Genomic DNA, 17,141 nt, shown 5'->3' on the forward strand with positions numbered 1-17,141 from the left:
AATTATTACAGAATATATTTATCATTTTGACTTTCCTGGTTGTTTTCTAACCAGGCCAATGTGTGGGATGACCTGAATGCGAGCCTGATAGTGGAGAGAAACAAATATGAAACTAAGCTTAATTCAGTCTGGATTTCCAGGCTAGCAACATGCATCATTAACACAAAATAAAACTCTAAATTGACATGAAAATAGCAGACTTTATTAATATAAAAACATTTCCAAACTTAAGATGTCAGTTGAGCTCCAGTCTTAACATCAGATGACAAAAGAAAAGGGAATCCAATAAGACTTTGCATAATGGACACTAATTCACAAAAGTCTGAACAATTCTTGAGTAATAATTATTTTATATTTTAGAATAGATTTGAATAAATAATTATTGTACTCATATGTTCAAGGTCCACATGATCGTGGTGAGAGTACAGTATATTTCCATACAACAGATTGTGCCCATGATTAACATTATGGAGTCAACTGTACGGTTGTTGACAAAGTTTAAGACAAATTCCTGATTTTCTCACAATTCTAAGCATATCACTGACACACACACAAAACCATTTGATCTCTAAAATACACAGATTATTTCCCCACATATTACACAGCTACTTGTACTGGAAAAATGTATTTCCATACTCTGCTAATCAACAAACAATGTACATATGGAGTATTTTGTGTATAACTACCCCATTATCAAGGGCTCAGTCAACTGAAGCTGTATTTGATCTTCAAACCAATACTATATTTTAAGAGAATGTTGTCTGATTTATTTGTGAAATATTTACAAATTATAGGGCTGGTGGTGGGGGGTAGGGGGGTTAAAATGGTCATACCAAGGATCAGTTAGATATTTGATTTAGAATTTTAGGACCCATTTAGATATTAATATATTAAAGCAAATTTTTTGGGGGAAACTTACTGCTTACTTACTGCCCATAGCAACTCATTGAATAACAGATTCAGACTCAAAAGGAAGTTTGTTTTAAAGTGGCTGTACTATATCTGAAATATATATATTTTTAAATGTACCTATATTTAACCCCTTTTTTTGGCACTAAACTACTTCCATATATATTTCCATAAACATTTTAACCCCAGAGTCGATGTCCGCGCCCCCGCGTAAATCTAATCAACATAATAATAACATACCAAACAAAATAGTCTGTTTTAAACTAGAGATTTTTTTTTTGTTGCATGGGCTGCGTCTCAATCCACCGCATACGCCAATGACAGCCTTCCGCATATGCGGGGGAAGGTGGCTGCGCTACAGCAGAGTTTGTCAGACCATGAGACATACCGAAAATCGGTTTTCTCACAAACATCTGTAGTGTCCTAACGGTTTGGCCTACAAACTAATATGACCACTCTATGGAAAGGTGAGACTCTCACGAACGTGTTGGTTGTTTTGCTCTAGGACGCCCACAAACCTCACAAAACTTGTCTGAAGGTAGCCCGGTACCAGTTGAAGTAACTTTCAAAAGGAGGTCTAGTTGTTAAGATGTAGTGTTTCCGCCTAATGAGCTAGCATAATTGTTGCTAATCTTGACAGTAAGACATGGGTGTTAATATGAAATTACATCAAATATTGTCTCATTTTAAAGTGGTGAAAACTCAGTAGAGCTACAAGTGACTAAACTAGACAAGAACAAGGCAGAATGCTTCTTTAATGATACCTGGTAAATATTAAATTATCTTTGTAAAATTAGTAGTAAATAACCTATGCTCGCATCTACATCTAGCCACTGCACCTTGAATATTGTTGTTGGTGGTAGTATCTGTAAGCAGGAAGTAACCACGAAATGTATGACGTCATATTGCCGACAAAAATTTGTGAAACCTCCTTATGCATATAAAGGTGTAGTTGATGGCAGCTACACCCAAATTTGATCATAGCTCCATCCAAGGGGCAACATCCTCAATGATGAGTGTCAATCAAACGGTAGGACGTGAATTTATCGAACAAAAACAACAATAGATGAAATCAGCGAAGGAAGTAGGCATATATCTCACCAGCCTCAGAAGAATGCCCTGAAAACCCTAGCAACTCTCGAATCGTATTACCAAACCGTTGTACCTAACAAATTCACTGCAATGAAAAGGAATACTCAATTTCTTACTAAATGCATATTTACAGTCACTATTTCAACCCAAAGCTGTCAAAGAAGACTGGCACATTCCCATGATCATACAATAAGCAGTAGCTTGGTCAAGCAGATGATAGAATTAGGAATTAGAATACTAGAATGGAAATGAACCTTCTCATGACAGTATAAAAGAGCAGACATTTTGGTAAGGGAGTTGGTCAACCATGGTCAGCCAGTGATGTGATAAGAGCAGGGGAAGCTGTTGAGGGGAGGATGATTTCAAACACCTGGAAAACCAGGTGTTTGATACCATTCCATTCAAGCCATTACTATGAGCAGATCCTCCCCATTTAAAGTGCCACCAGCCACCACTGGATACGCTATTGTGTAAAACAATGAATTTGAAGATTATCTGCACTGTATGTTTGTTAGCTAGCCAACCAGTTTTAGTGGAATGATTCCATAAATGTTTTCTAATTAACATGCCAAACAAACAATGCAGTAAATTCACAGCCATACACTGTCTGAAATCAGTTGATGATAGGACTTAGACAAATTGTAAATACAACGAGTACTCATATAATAACACACAGCTTTCCAAGCAAACAAAAATGTAGACATTTATGGTCGGTTTACATATTTTAGAGGTTATTTATACAGAATATTTGTATAAAACCTGTATAAACTGTATTTATAATTATGACAGTATTTTAGGTTGACAATTCTATTACACAATTTCGGATATCACATGCCTTTTATTTTCCTGCATAAGTACAAGCAGGAAACGCGTCACCTATGCCTCTTCTGCCATTAATTCGAAATAGATGCGGTAAAAAGGTCAACCGTACTCGACCAAAACAATGGAATTGCCATGGAAATGCGTGGGGGGAAACATCCGAGTCTCCTCATTGACCCCCCAGCAACATTAGTCTACATTTAGGCAATTGTTTATATGTGTATTTCACACTATGTTGATGTAAAAATCTGAATATAATGGTTGTATAGATGCCAACCCCAACACATGTTCATGTCATTGTTACCGACCAACTGCATTACAGTTAAAAACGACCCACTACCATCAATGATTTCTCTATGCTAACCAGTTTATACGAACAGGAGTTAGCATTTAGCAGTCACTTCTTCTAAACCTGAAAAGGGACAGCTTCTACATGCAGCAAAAAACAGCCAAATTGATCAAAATCGGGGGACTCAAGTAAGCACATTGTGGGCCTGTTACAATACATAAATCATGACGGATTTGAAGAATCTCCAAATTGTTAGATCAGATTTGTTGATTGCGCGCCATTCTGGTCAATGGAACGTCTGAATTCAATTAACATTAACCCCTTTCCCGCAACTAGAGTGGTTTCGATTTATCCCTGACCAAAATGGCTGCCATTATCATACCATTATGGAACTTTGAGGGTTCATGACATAGATCCTAATAAATTACTAGAGAGCCTATATGAAGCAGACTGACCGCTATGCTCACGTTTCATTTAAGTGAAACAATGTGAGCTATCATAAGCTTTTTCTGGTTCCACCAGGTTAAGAAAGCTGTGAGATTCGAGACAAATAAGTTCTGCATAGCTTATGATTGCTAAGTTTTGTACCATCCCAATTCTCAGTTCTGCAGCAACAAAGCAAAAATGTACCTTGGGCATCAAATAAAAATTATTTTCAGTTCTTTTTAGCAGTGGTAAGGTAAGTGTTGTTTGAGCATGGATGGAGCGTTCAAATACTTTTAAAATTGATCTTTCCTCTACTTAATTACTCAAGGTCACAATTGATGTGAAACCAATAAATGCATAATGGTAAAACCAATAAACATGGCTTATACCAAGTAGAAATAATGGGCTCCATCAGTTATAGTCTAGCAGGAATTATTAACATGTTGAATTGCCCATGTGGCATGTCCTACATAGGATAAACAAGACAGCCCTAAATCTTTACAAAATAGCTGGGGGGGAAAGCAGCAACTCTGAATATTAATATTATGTAGTATTCTATTGCTTGACTTTACATAGTGGCTGGACACCACACAATCTGCACTTGATGCAGTTGTGAGTCAAGGATGGGCTTGGAATGCTTGTGTACGTCTGCCATTGTGGACTGGAGATTAACATAGTACCTCCGGCTGCGAGGTGGATGTCCTGACAGCAGCAGAGCAGACTACAAAGCCGTAGAAGTACATCTTTGCATTATTCATTGTATCATTCAGTCAGACTGGCAGAAGCTAGAGCAAGCAGCGAGCCAGAGGACAACAGCAAAGTACTAGATCGTATTCTCATCAGATGTGCTGAAGCACTACTGGGTCTGCAGGCTTTCATCAGTCTGCTGTGTGCAATGTCCAACAGCACCCTGTCAGTGACAATCGTGCTTTGTAGGAGTTTTAACAAGGGGCTTCATTAGTTGCAGTGTAACAGGTAAAATGTACATGTTTACTTGTCCATGTGGCATAACCTACATTGGACAAACAAAATGGTCCATGTGGTACACCCTACATAGGGCAAACAAAACAGCCCTAAAGTTGATCAAAATAGCTGAACAAAAAGTGACAATTCACAATAATGAAGTATTTCATTGCCACACTTCACCCCTCACAGTCTGTGCTTGACCCAGTTGTGAGTCAAGGATACAGATGGGCTTGGAATGCTGGTGTACGTCTGTGCCATTGCGGACAGGAGATCCAAATATTATTTCCGGCTTAAGTGGATGTCATGACAGCAAACTGGAATGACAGCTGTAGGAGTAGAGCTTTTGTGTGCTACTGGCATTCGAAGTATTCAAACAGAGAGTGACAGGGCAAACAGCTAGCCAGAGGACAGCAACCAAGTACTAGAACAGATAGCAGTCTCATCAGATGTGCTAAAGAGCTACTACTGCAGCGTTTCCCAAACTCAATTTTCGGGACCCCAAGGGATGCAATTTTTTTTTTTTTGTAACACTACACAGCTGATTCAAATTATCAAAGCTTGATGATTATTTGAAACAGGTGTGTAGTGATAGAGCAAAAACCAAAACGTGCACCGAGTTTGGGAAACCCAGTCTGGGTGAGCAGCCTTCCATACCAGCCTTGTCTGCCGTGCGTGTCATAGGACATGTCAGTCACAACCCTTCCTACTGCACTTTGTGGGTATTGAACAGGTCCTATCATCTGCGTGAGATGGAAACTTGTAAAGGCTCCATTAAAAAGGGGACAATTTAAGCCTGAATGAAGCACTGAACTATTACCCCTTAGTACTTAAATTAAGTTATAGCGCCAACCCCGCCAAAATATTTGTTTTTGCTTCATCACTGTTTTCATTGATGGATTAAATGTATTCATTTGGCCAAATGAAAACTAAATGACCAAATCCCCACAGAAAACTGTCTGGGTGGTTAACTTCTAGCTCCTGCCCCAGTTTGCATAGGTGTTGTATTGATTGTAATGAGGGGATGTAGTTGTGAGATTCTACTACTTTTTTTACATTCAGCATCACTACGTCAAGGGAAATATAGTATACGTTTTGAAAACATAGCTTGTCCCAAAAAAAGTGGTCTCTTGGCACAACTTACCCTAAGTGGGTGATGGTGCTGTTTGGGCAATGTTTAATTCATGGGTGGGAGTGTGGTATATTGTATATGTTAAATGTATGCCTACATTGATATAGATCTCTCTGTTCAATACCACTTTCTATTCAATTTCTTAAGCAGTTGTCTGGGACAGGGAAGTCGTTTTGATGTAACAAATCATAGGCATGTTCTCTGTATTTGAGGCTACTAAGCCCATAAAACTGGTCCGCAAGATTCTTGATATGTTTAGCAAGTCAGACTCCATGTCGTCAGATAAGACCTTGGTCACATTCCCCTGCTCAGACATCGCATGCATCAACCAATGTTTGCGTGCCCACATCATCAACTGTGTCATTGACTGACAGATTGCTATAACATGTGTATATAGCCGATATATACTGCTCAAAAAATAAAGGGAACACTTAAACAACACATCCTAGATCTGAATGAATAAAATAATAATAATATATACTTTTTTTCTTTACATAGTTAAATGTGCTGACAACAAAATCACACAAAAATAATCAATGGAAATCCAATTTATCAACACATGGAGGTCTGGATTTGGAGTCCCACTCAAAATTAAAGTGGAAAACCACACTACAGGCTGATCAAACTTTGATGTAATGTCCTTAAAACAAGTCAAAATGAGGCTCAGTAGTGTGTGTGGCCTCCACGTGCCTGTATGACCTCCCTACAACGCCTGAGCATGCTCCTGACGAGGTGGCAGATGGTCTCCTGAGGGATCTCCTCCCAGACCTGGACTAAAGCATCTGCCAACTCCTGGACAGTCTGTGGTGCAACGTGGCGTTGGTGGATGGAGCGAGACATGATGTCCCAGATGTGCTCAATTAGATTCATGTCTGGGGAACCGGCGGGCCAGTCCATAGCATCAATGCCTTCCTCTTGCAGGAACTGCTGACACACTCCAGCCACATGAGGTCTAGCATTGTCTTGCATTAGGAGGAACCCAGGGCCAACCGCACCAGCATATGGTCTCACAAGGGGTCTGAGGATCTCATCTCGGTACCTAATGGCAGTCAGGCTACCTCTGGCGAGCACATGGAGGGCTGTGCGGCCCCCCAAAGAAATGCCACCCCACACCATGACTGACCCACCGCCAAACCGGTCATGCTGAAGGATGTTGCAGGCAGAACGTTCTCCACAGCATCTCCAGACTCTTGTCACGTCTGTCACGTGCTCAGTGTGAACCTGCTTTCATCTGTGAAGAGCACAGGGCGCCAGTGACGAATTTGCCAATCTTGGTGTTCTCTGGCAAATGCCAAACGTCCTGCACGGTGTTAGGCTGTAAGCACAACCCCTACCTGTGGACGTCAGGCCCTCATACCACCCTCATGGAGTCTGTTTCAGACCGTTTGAGCAGACACATGCACATTTGTGGCCTGCTGGAGGTCACTTTGCAGGGCTCTGGCAGTGCTCCTCCTTGCACAAAGGCGGAGGTAGCGGTCCTGCTGCTGGGTTGTTGCCCTCCTACGGCCTCCTCCACATCTCCTGATGTACTGACCTGTCTCCTGGTAGCGCCTCCATGCTCTGGACACTACGCTGACAGACACAGCAAACCTTCTTGCCACAACTCGCATTGATGTGCCATCCTGGATGAGCTGCACTACCTGAGCCACTTGTGTGGGTTGTAGACTCCGTCTCATGCTACCACTAGAGTGAAAGCACCGCCAGCATTCAAAAGTGACCAAAAAATCTGCCAGGAAGCATAGGAACTGAGAAGTGGTCTGTGGTCACCACCTGCAGAACCACTCCTTTATTGGGGGTGTCTTGCTAATTGCCTATAATTTCCACCTGTTGTCTATTCCATTTGCACAACAGCATGTGAAATTTATTGTCAATCAGTGTTCCTTCCTAAGTGGACAGTTTGATTTCACAGAAGTGTGATTGACTTGGAGTTACATTGTGTTGTTTAAGTGTTCCCTTTATTTTTTTGAGCAGTGTATATAATACCTATCCAGATCTGCCAGGCAGCAGCAACACCTGTGCAGAGGAATGAGCCTTGTGTATGCCTGGTGGTTATTGATAGTTATATCAATATTTGCGTATAAAAGCTTTTCCACCACCATTTCTCACATAACACATTTTATAGACACAAAAAGATCCCACCTTGTCTAGCATATTTTGTTTTGTCGACATTTGGAAAGTCTACCAAGAAATGTGGTTTTCCATCAGGACTGTCAAGAAAAAAAGTATCCAACATGTATTTTACTCGCATAAAAATGTTATAGTACTGCTTCAGTGTCATTCTGTACATTTCTTTCATCCATTGCTGCTGCTGCTTGAATGGACTTCTTCCCTTCCTTGGCTGCTCTCAAGAACCTGAAGGGGGGGGGGGGTGTAGACCCCTGCTTGTTTTACGTTCTTATACACGTGGCATGATGTCTGCGCTGTAACAAAAATACACTACTCGAGTTCATATGCATGACACATTGCTAAAATATTGTGCATAAAACTAACAAAATAATCATTATTTGTATGGGGTATGGTAGTGATTGGTTCAATTTACCTTGAGGCAAACACTGACTATATTAGCCCATATACTGTAGCTACAAGAATGCACTTTAATGCTAGGTTTAGGACCTCATATTGCAGCTTATAGAAACGGCAACTGATGTATAAAACAATCTACTTTGGTTTAGATACAAACATGAAACCTATAACAGAAATTAACTTGACTGAAAATCTTTTTTTTTTTTTTTTTTACCCTTTGGACCACTTTTCCCATGTGGTTTCTTCCTTCACAGACTCCATGAAATGATGACCTCTTCCTAAATATTTGGTCACATGATACACAAAATGTATAGTTTCCTAGCAACAAGGGGTGGCTCAACTAACCACTTGGCTCAACTTACCCCACTTTCCCCAACTATAGTGCTTGGATGAGGGAGCTTGTTCTGAACAGGGTCAACAAGAAAAGATTATTGAAGGAAATTGAACTAAGACTCAGCGAGATGATGTGAAAATAAACTTCCAAAAGTGTATGATGCAAGAGGCTGAACTCATTGGCACTGTTTAGTATCTGCATATGTGCACAGGAGTTTGCTCCTCTATTGTGCTGCATGAAAGCTCAAACTCTGTCTGAAATCGCACCGCTACTTATGGAGACCATATCGCTGAATGTTTTTCCATTCCCCCCCCCAAACCAAACTGACAAGCAGCTTTGGCATTGTCTTTGTACACAAACATTTACATTGAATTTTCACAAGGCAAATGAAATCAGAGGTAACCCAGCACAACTCCTTGGAGTTACAGAAATGGCTTAAACTGTGCCCAGTGCAAAATACTTAGCTAACCAAGGATCAGAATTTCAACCCAAGAAAAAGCTACAGTACAGGTAAAGACATCACTGGTTGGTTGGGGTTGGGGAGATATGGTGCACACCACCATACAATAAAAGAACAAGAGTGCAACAAAAAAGGACCTCACAAAAATGGCAGCTGTGGCCTGAGCTCAGAGTATACGAGCCCCTCTGCTGAGATGGCGTCCCCCAGCCCTACTGTCCGGAGTGGCTGCTTGCAGACCAGCACGGGTGCAAGGTGAAAGGTCACGTTGCCACGGTGCCAAACAGTGACAGGCTCAGTTGGGTTCAGGGACAACTTCTCTCTAGGTTCGCCATGGGAACTGTGGAACTCCAGCGGAGCTCTAAGGACCACCTTACTGGCATCTATGCTTTGGAGGCCGCAGGCCTGGATGCTGGCCACACGGGCCCCTGCTGCCACGGCGGCCACCTGGTTGGCCCAGTGCCCGTCCACAGTGGCAAGGACATGGTACGCCAGAGTGTGAAAGTGGATACGCGTGAGGTCAGCCTCCGACTCGGGGTCACTGCGTCCATGCTGCTCAAGGACCCACAGGAGGATGTCACTGACTCGGCCTACATCCGGTATGCCCCCCCAGGAGGCCAGCTCAGCGTGAGGCCCTGTGCCGGCCTGGGAGAGGAAAAGTAGCTCCTGCTCATTCAGCCCAATGGATGTCACTATGGGCATGACCTGCTAACAGAACACAACACCAAATAGTTTATTGTATGCATCAGCTCCAATACAATACTTTATTACGCAGCACTATAATCCACTTTAAATTGACATCACGTCCAAATATGATCAAATTTGATAAAAATTACGATTTTAACCAGATAGGGCCTTTAAAAAAATACAAATAATATTGAGTTCTGCCAAACTTGTATTTTAGTTACTGTTAAACCTACACCTTTACCTCTTGCATGATGCTGTTCATGTAGTCTTTGTCAGTCATGCTTGCCAACTCCAGGTGGACGGGGACCGCGTTGCGGACGTCAGAAATGGCCGCCACTGCCTGAAAAGGTTCAAGCAAACCATCTCAGTCTATACAAAAGTTTAACAAAAAAACTCTGGCGAGAACCCTAAATGCGCTATACTATTGTGCTGTTGTTTGTGCTTTGCTATGGACCTCTTTGAGCCTTTGCTCCCACATCTGCCTCCCCTGGCCCTCCATCATGTGCAGACCGGACAGGACCACCAGGTCTGGCTGGAACTCATCCAGGCTGGCCACGAACATCTCCAGTGCTCTCATCTCCCCATTGGACACGTCATGGGAGAAGATGAAGCGGTTGGCTTGGGGAGCCCGTGTCGCACCCCACTGCTCCCCTAGATAGAGGCAAAAGGACAGACTTATGCATTTTTTACAAATATTTTGATAGTGGCCGACAGTATAGTTAGGCTACCTGAGGTAAAGAAATACAAATAAGGAATGCGTTTCCATTAATCAATTAGCTATTAAAATCTTATGAAACCTATTTTTAGTTGTTGTTCAGGTTGCGTTTGGTCCTTACCTGCTTTGTACTCCAGAATTAGGTGATATTCATCAGTCTCCTGCAAGGACTCGGGGGGGACAACGATTTGCTCGTCCAGCATCTCGTGTAGTTTAGGCCCAACAGGTCCACATAGCAGAACCTATTAAAGGCAGAAACCTCCACCGTCACTGACTTCAGTAATATAGACGTAGGGGACATTTCAAAAGTTAAGCAATGTCCTCAGTTCCTTTTAAACAAACTGCCACAGTTTCTCTGTGCCAAAAAAACACAACCCTGTGCAGATAACCATTAAACAGTGGCTGAACAGTAGAAATGGTACAAAATGTGTGCATTCTAGTGAGGAGTTTAGAGATTAAAAGTGCTAACCTACCATAAGCTGAGGGTATGTGGCAAGTTTCTGTCCAATGAGAGCAGCATTTCCTCCAACATATAGCTAATTAGTGAGAGAGCGAAGGAAAGAGAGCAAGAGATAAAAAATGAGTTGAGGTTTATCAGTGAGTCTGATAGAAAATGCCATCTAATAACCACAATTGCACCAAGAGATAGCCCAGCAGTGAAATTATTAATTACTGTTGATCATGTAGAATTAAATTTGACACAGACACTCAAACCTCTCTGGATGGAACCTTTATTCAAAAGGAAAAGTGCTTCGTCTTCAGGGGGTGAAGCCAATTACAGATGCCAAAAATACATGTGATATCAAACTTTGAGGGTGAGCTTGAACTGATTTTTTCAAATAGACCTACAACTTTATCAGTCTGTCTGTGGAGACATAATTCCTTTGTCTGCTTTGCTTCCAACCTCACACAATTTTTTTTGCACAGTTTATCTTCCACGTTTTATTGCCTGGTTCAGGATTTGACCCAGTAATCTTCCAGCTACTTGTCCCCACTCTCTAACCTCTTGACTAACTACTGCCCCTTCACCTATTCAATCATGTTGGATTGGTGATGATTACCTCAAGTACAGAAAGGATGATGCATTTCAAATGGATACAAAAACTTGAATTAGGCTAAGTTGGTTTCTGTTAGTGTTAACTATCTGATGTATAGACCATGAGAGTGTGAAACCAAACTAAGGGTTGGGTGATATATTGTTGATCTGACCATAGGAAATCCTTCTGATACGGTTTTGCTTATAATGCTGATATTTTAGTTTCACTCATTTAGGTACAGGATGAGGCTTGATCAAGAATAGATATGAAGTGTATGCTATCTAACAGTTTCCTGTTATTGTGGCCAACTGAAATTCACAAACGCTGTTCAGCTCTCATAGTTGATGAATAACCATCAAAAACAGGGATTCCGACAATCCAGTCATGTCAGATCAGTGATTAGGTCAATTTTATAAAGGGGCAATCAGCAGATGCTATATCCATTTTTGGACTCATAAGTTAATGATATGTACCCATTGATTCTTGAAGAAAATAACTTATATAACCTTGTTTCAGGATCATAGCTTTCAAGACCCTGATATAAAAATGGGGAGAAACACTTAACTTGCCTGAGCACCAGGGTACTCTGCAGCGGCCCGTGCAATCCTCTGGAAGACCTCTTTGTCTGTGAAGAAACGCTCCGCCGCGGTCCCCCTCTCCATGTAGTGGATGAAAGCCTCTTTCAGGTCCTCTTTAGAGTGTAACACTTCATGGTCACGGCCCATCCCAGGATCCACAGCCAAAGCCTGTAGCAGCCCTATCCCCGACACCACAACATCCACACATGCATTCACCCTAAATGGAGGAAGCCAGAGAAAAAGTAAACACGCCGAATACGCACTAGCATTTCACTTGGGAAGTTCAGTGTTCTGTTGGATGAATGATGAAAACCAAAATAGCAAACTCTAAATCATGACATCATGAATGCTTAGTTGTCTCTGAAACTCACCCTACTGCCACTCTGCCCCACTGACTGGCGGGGGCAGTTATTAGGGTCTCCCAGGCAGTGGAGATAACCTGCTCCAAGGTTGGGTCGCCCTGAGTGGATGGATGAGGCAGGGACAAGTACTGGAGAACTTGTTCAGGCAGCTCAGGGTTGGTGTGGTAGAAGTATCCAATGGCCAAGGCCAACAGGGCAGCTCCCGCAGCCTTCCGCCACATGTTTTCTCAGACTTCTGAAATATGAGTGCAAACACACACATGCATAATACTACTGTAATGATACCTGCTAAATGTACACAAGTCTTCCTGTCTGTCATTTTGCAACATATGATGCTAAGTTTTGCATTGTAAATCAAATCAAATTTTATTTGTCACATACACATGGTTAGCAGATGTTAATGCGAGTGGAGCGAAATGCTTGTGCTTCTAGTTCCGACCCTGCAGTAATATCTAACAAGTAATCTAACAATTTCACAAAAACTACCTTGTACATAAAAATATATGAATGAGCGATGGCCAAACGGCATAGGCAAGATGCAGTAGATGGTATAGAGAGTACAGTATATACATATGAGATGAGTAATGTAGGTTATGTAAACATTATATAAAGTGGCATTGTTTAAAGTGGCTAGTGATACATTTATTACATCCATTTTTCATTATTAAAGTGGCTAGCGATGAGTCAGTATGTTGGCAGCAAAATGCATAATACCTGCAGTATTTCTGTATTTTGAAAGTTATATATATCTTAAACTTGATTGCTGACATGAAAAACATGTTTTGGCTCTAGATCAAGAATGGACTAATGATACAAATTTCGCTGCCATTTCCTGGTTCCGAATTCTAATAGTTCGCCTAATTTAAGTTCTTGACAAAGCAAGTATATTGTAGAAAATCACTGTACCATCTAAACCGCTGTGAAATATTTTCAATTACCAAAAATATTGTATTTTCAGCGGTTTGAAGCTGGTGTACACAAGTAAGACGCAAAAACTAAACTTACGAACTGGAAGCATAGAATAGCGCACATAATACAGATCTGACGCATCTTAGACGTACTTTCAATGGGAATTACAGCTCTATAACTCACATTTCTATTCGAATTTGGTCGGGTCTCCCAAAAAAGTTACATATTGTAACTTTAACAACCTGCTATTTTTTATGTGCGCGAAAATAAAACTGTCTGAAAATGTAATAAGCAGTGGAATTGCAGTGGATATGCACAAGACTCTCACATACTGACAAATTAACTAGCTAGCAGATGGGCGAAATGACTTTACAGCGATCAAGGTTAACAGGCTGAATCATGGTAGCTAGCTAGCATCAAAGTTAAACAGGGTGATGTGTCATCATTGCATTAACTTCCATATTATTAGTAGCTAGCTAACTTTAGTTATCCATTCGTAAATCACTTTCAGACATGGCTAGTATGGCAAAATAGGTTATAATTAGGACGAACGGCTAGCTAGTTACCAATGAAGTTGTTGACGAGTATCAAATGTTAGCTAGCTTGATCGGATAGCTCTGGGTCTAACGTTACCGTTGCTGAGCTGGCTAGCTCACGCACTCCAATGCAGCTAAAAAGCAAAAAAAATTATGTTTCTAATAAGCTAACGTAATGCCTCCACGGTTTGGTAACGTTATACCCAACATACGGACTACCACTGTCAAACTTGCGTTATCTCCATTCAAACATTGCTAGTTTGCTAGCTAGCATTGTCAGCTAGAAGTACGTTAGCATCCTATCAAATATATTTGTTAGCTAGCTAGCTAATTTAGCCAGCTTGCTTGACAACTTTTAAGACAGACCCAATCAAAAACATGGTTGGTAGCTACCTGGATAGCTGACTTATCTACGATAGCTGGAAACAACTATAGGACTGGCTGGGGGGGAAAAAAATGTACGAACCAGGATAAGTTGGGTTGAAATTAGGGTCTGTCTGTAGTGTAGATGATGATGTCCTGGAACTTGGTGTTCAGACCTCTGAGGTATAAAGACAGTTCAGACCCGGCGCCACGTCTGAACTCAAGGGCAGAGCAGTAGGGGAGAGTGGGGTAAGTTAAACCACCCTTGTTTCAGCTTCTTGTGAATTTCCGGCAGACGCTTTTTGGAATATTGCTGCATTTCTCAGTTCTGAATGTGAATTCCACATTGTGACGAAACCAACAAATAAGGGGGAATGGGAAAACTTACATTGCACTACCATCTAACCCTGCACCTATACACCATCCACCAGGGGTGCAACTTTGGTTTTTGAAGTGGAGGGGACATAACATTATAATTTTTTTTATTTTTATCCAGTCGGATAAACACTCCACACAGCCTACCCGAACGCTTGGAGGCATCCGCATGGTCCTAAAGCACACCATTACCTAGTTTCACATTCCAATGATAAAACTGGTGGGGGGATGCAATTTCAGAATGTGGGGGGGACATGTCTTCTCCCGTCACCAATGAAAGTTGCGCCCCTGCTATCCCCCCCAAACCAACCACCTTATCCCATTTCTTGGCCCTAAACAATCCTACACCAGGCCAATGGCCTGGAAGGATGGAACTCCTTCTCTCAAAACTTCCTGTAGATCTTCTGCACAAAATTTTCTCACACCCAAATATTTTTCTGCTGCTGCAACTACCACATCTATCTTCTGTGATTTCGGCTCCAGTGAAGTGAAGTTTGTCATGTAAAAATCTTCTCAATCGTTCTGATTGTGACATCATGTAAAATTTCTCACAGCATGCACATCTTTTTGTGTGGATGGCTGAGCTCCAGTGGATGTCTCTCTCTGGACCTTGAAAAACTGTTCTGTATGAGTGGTGATGAAGGCCAAATATAAACCTAGGCAACAGTACCACCATGTGGCTGTCGCCTACCAGTGAACGTCTGACTGACGTGAAACCAATGCTTTAATAACATCTGCAAGTTAATAAGTCATAATGTGCATCGTTTATATTTATATTAATTAAATCTCAACCATAAATGTTAGAAACTTACAGTTTTTCCAGTGCAAGTCAACATTCCAGTGTAGCCACATTGAGCTATTGTGTAGCCTACGGCTTGTGTATTTCTGGTTATCACGGCCTAGAAAAGATGACGTCCATTCTATAGGTAGTCTGGCTTTCCCTCAACACCTCATGGGATGGTACGTTATCTCGCAGACTGTGTTGTTACCAATTCCCAGTACATCAGACAACCAATAAGAGTGGTGTCAATGACTTTCACTCAAATAGAGGAGTTCATAGAATTTCCCAGAGGGTCCCTGCTATCCGGGATCCTTGGGATGTCCCTACTTCAAACAAGTAGAGATGTAAAATGGTTACGGTAAGGGTTAAGTTTAGTGTTAGGTAAGGGCTAGGGTTCAGGGTAGGGACATCCAAAGGAATCCGGATAGCAGTGACCATTCATAGAGTGAGAGACGGGCATGGCATTTGAGAGCTCGCCGGCGACACAGACATTTTAATGTTTTTTATTAGGAATAACAATGGCAAAGAAATGTAATCTATGGTGGTTGTTGTGACTTGACTTCTAACATTCATTTGAAGACTGTTATTTATCTAATCAAACTAAATATGTTTAATTGTTACCCGATTTAAATGAATCCTGTAGCTATTAACTCATTGGAATCTGGGGCAACGCGAGAGTGGTTCTTTAAAGTGTTACCATCTCCCGAATTAAACTCTAAATGTCTTTACCTATCACATCCATAAACAGTTAACTTATTAATCATAACCTTGTATCATATCATCATTCTGAACAGTTGTAACCTCCTTGCATCTGCAAAAACCTGAGCTTTACTTATGATTCAGTACTACACAAATTGGTTTAATTGTTTATTTACTAGCTAACTAGCAAGATAACACAGGATAAACATACACACTTAATAAGTTAAGAACAGGTCCCTAGCGGACTGACAACAATATGGCTGCTTATTACAAAAGATATTGAAAGGGCGAGAGAGAGAGAGGGACAGAGACACTTAACGTTGGTACATTTTAGAAACTACTCTCACTTATAGCACTCATATACTTTACACACGAACCGCGGCCCGTATGGAGTAAGAAATCATGAATGTATTTATGTGAAAATCCTTGGTTTCTCTCGGTGGACAGGGCTTTCTTGGAAAGGGGGTTTGGCCTTTTCACGGCACGCTTGTAAGGCTCTGATAGTCCAAGAGGGGTTTCTCTGTTGTTCTCCTAACCAGTCGTTCGGTATCCGGTGACTTGTCGTGTAGTCCTGAACAGAACTACAAGTTTAATCTCCTTCCATTTGCTCTGGAAGATGCTTCTTTGAAGATAGGCTAGCCAGCCGTGTTGATGGTTCCCAGTGGGGTGATGAGAGTAGCGTACTACGGTGGTTTGAGCAGAGTAGCATGGTTCCACTTCAATTCGCTTTTCTAGATACTTTACTTAGGACGGTTAATCAGCAGTACCAGTGATTGTCCGGGAGGTGACTTTATCGCTTGTGTTGAGATTCAGAGTTGAAATCACTTTAAACGTGAGCTGCAGCTCCACGTCACTCTGGTCTGATATGTTAATTGTTAACCCATCATTTTATACAGTTCAATCAAAATGGGCGGTTTCGTCAGGCTGGCATGCTCTCTGACCTCACTAAAGGGGGCGGTGACAATTTACTGTGCACAGTTATAGGAACGGTTTCCTCTTATAGTTTCTAAAATCACATCCCTCTCTTAACAAAAATACTTTCAGCATTTTTCATATAGCATGCACAATGTAGAGGATGGAAACTTTGTACATGTAGTGTGTATACTTTTCAAGTTACAGTATTTCCTTTATAATTTTTTTTATGACTTCACAAAA

The 17,141-nt window shown here is 41.4% G+C and overlaps 1 protein-coding gene across 3 annotated transcripts; it reads right to left on the reverse strand.

Annotated features, from left to right (window-relative positions):
* Positions 1 to 180: 180 nt before the first annotated feature.
* On the reverse strand, positions 181 to 14,564 carry adpgk (ADP dependent glucokinase). Of its 3 annotated transcripts, none has more exons than XM_014124004.3 (8): positions 14,235 to 14,564; positions 12,333 to 12,558; positions 11,953 to 12,178; positions 10,820 to 10,882; positions 10,468 to 10,588; positions 10,086 to 10,282; positions 9,873 to 9,971; positions 181 to 9,649 (listed from the first exon to the last, which is right to left on the reverse strand). In XM_014124004.3, exons 2-8 carry the CDS (start codon positions 12,542 to 12,544, stop codon positions 9,086 to 9,088), a joined length of 1,482 nt encoding a protein of 493 aa, XP_013979479.1. In that variant the 5' UTR covers positions 12,545 to 12,558; positions 14,235 to 14,564; the 3' UTR covers positions 181 to 9,085. The 3 variants fall into 3 exon arrangements, with proteins under 3 accessions (XP_013979479.1, XP_013979477.1, XP_013979478.1); XM_014124002.3 differs by having other exon boundaries at positions 181 to 9,652; XM_014124003.3 differs by lacking the exon at positions 14,235 to 14,564 and adding an exon at positions 13,799 to 14,068 and having other exon boundaries at positions 181 to 9,652.
* Positions 14,565 to 17,141: the final 2,577 nt, after the last annotated feature.

The sequence above is a fragment of the Salmo salar genome, chromosome 10, assembly GCF_965601325.2.
Source record: "Salmo salar chromosome 10, fSalSal1, whole genome shotgun sequence".
Taxonomy (NCBI): domain Eukaryota; kingdom Metazoa; phylum Chordata; class Actinopteri; order Salmoniformes; family Salmonidae; genus Salmo; species Salmo salar.

Bases quoted from the DNA above. Each gene is read 5' to 3' on its own strand.
- adpgk (XM_014124002.3), bottom strand. From the start codon at position 12,544: ATGTGGCGGAAGGCTGCGGGAGCTGCCCTGTTGGCCTTGGCCATTGGA. The intron at 10,883-11,952 runs GCAAGTTAAGTG...CTCACTAATTAG, and splicing joins CAGAGTACCCTGGTGCTCAG to CTATATGTTGGAGGAAATGC. The intron at 9,972-10,085 runs GTCCATAGCAAA...GAACCTTTTCAG, and splicing joins GGGAGCAAAGGCTCAAAGAG to GCAGTGGCGGCCATTTCTGA.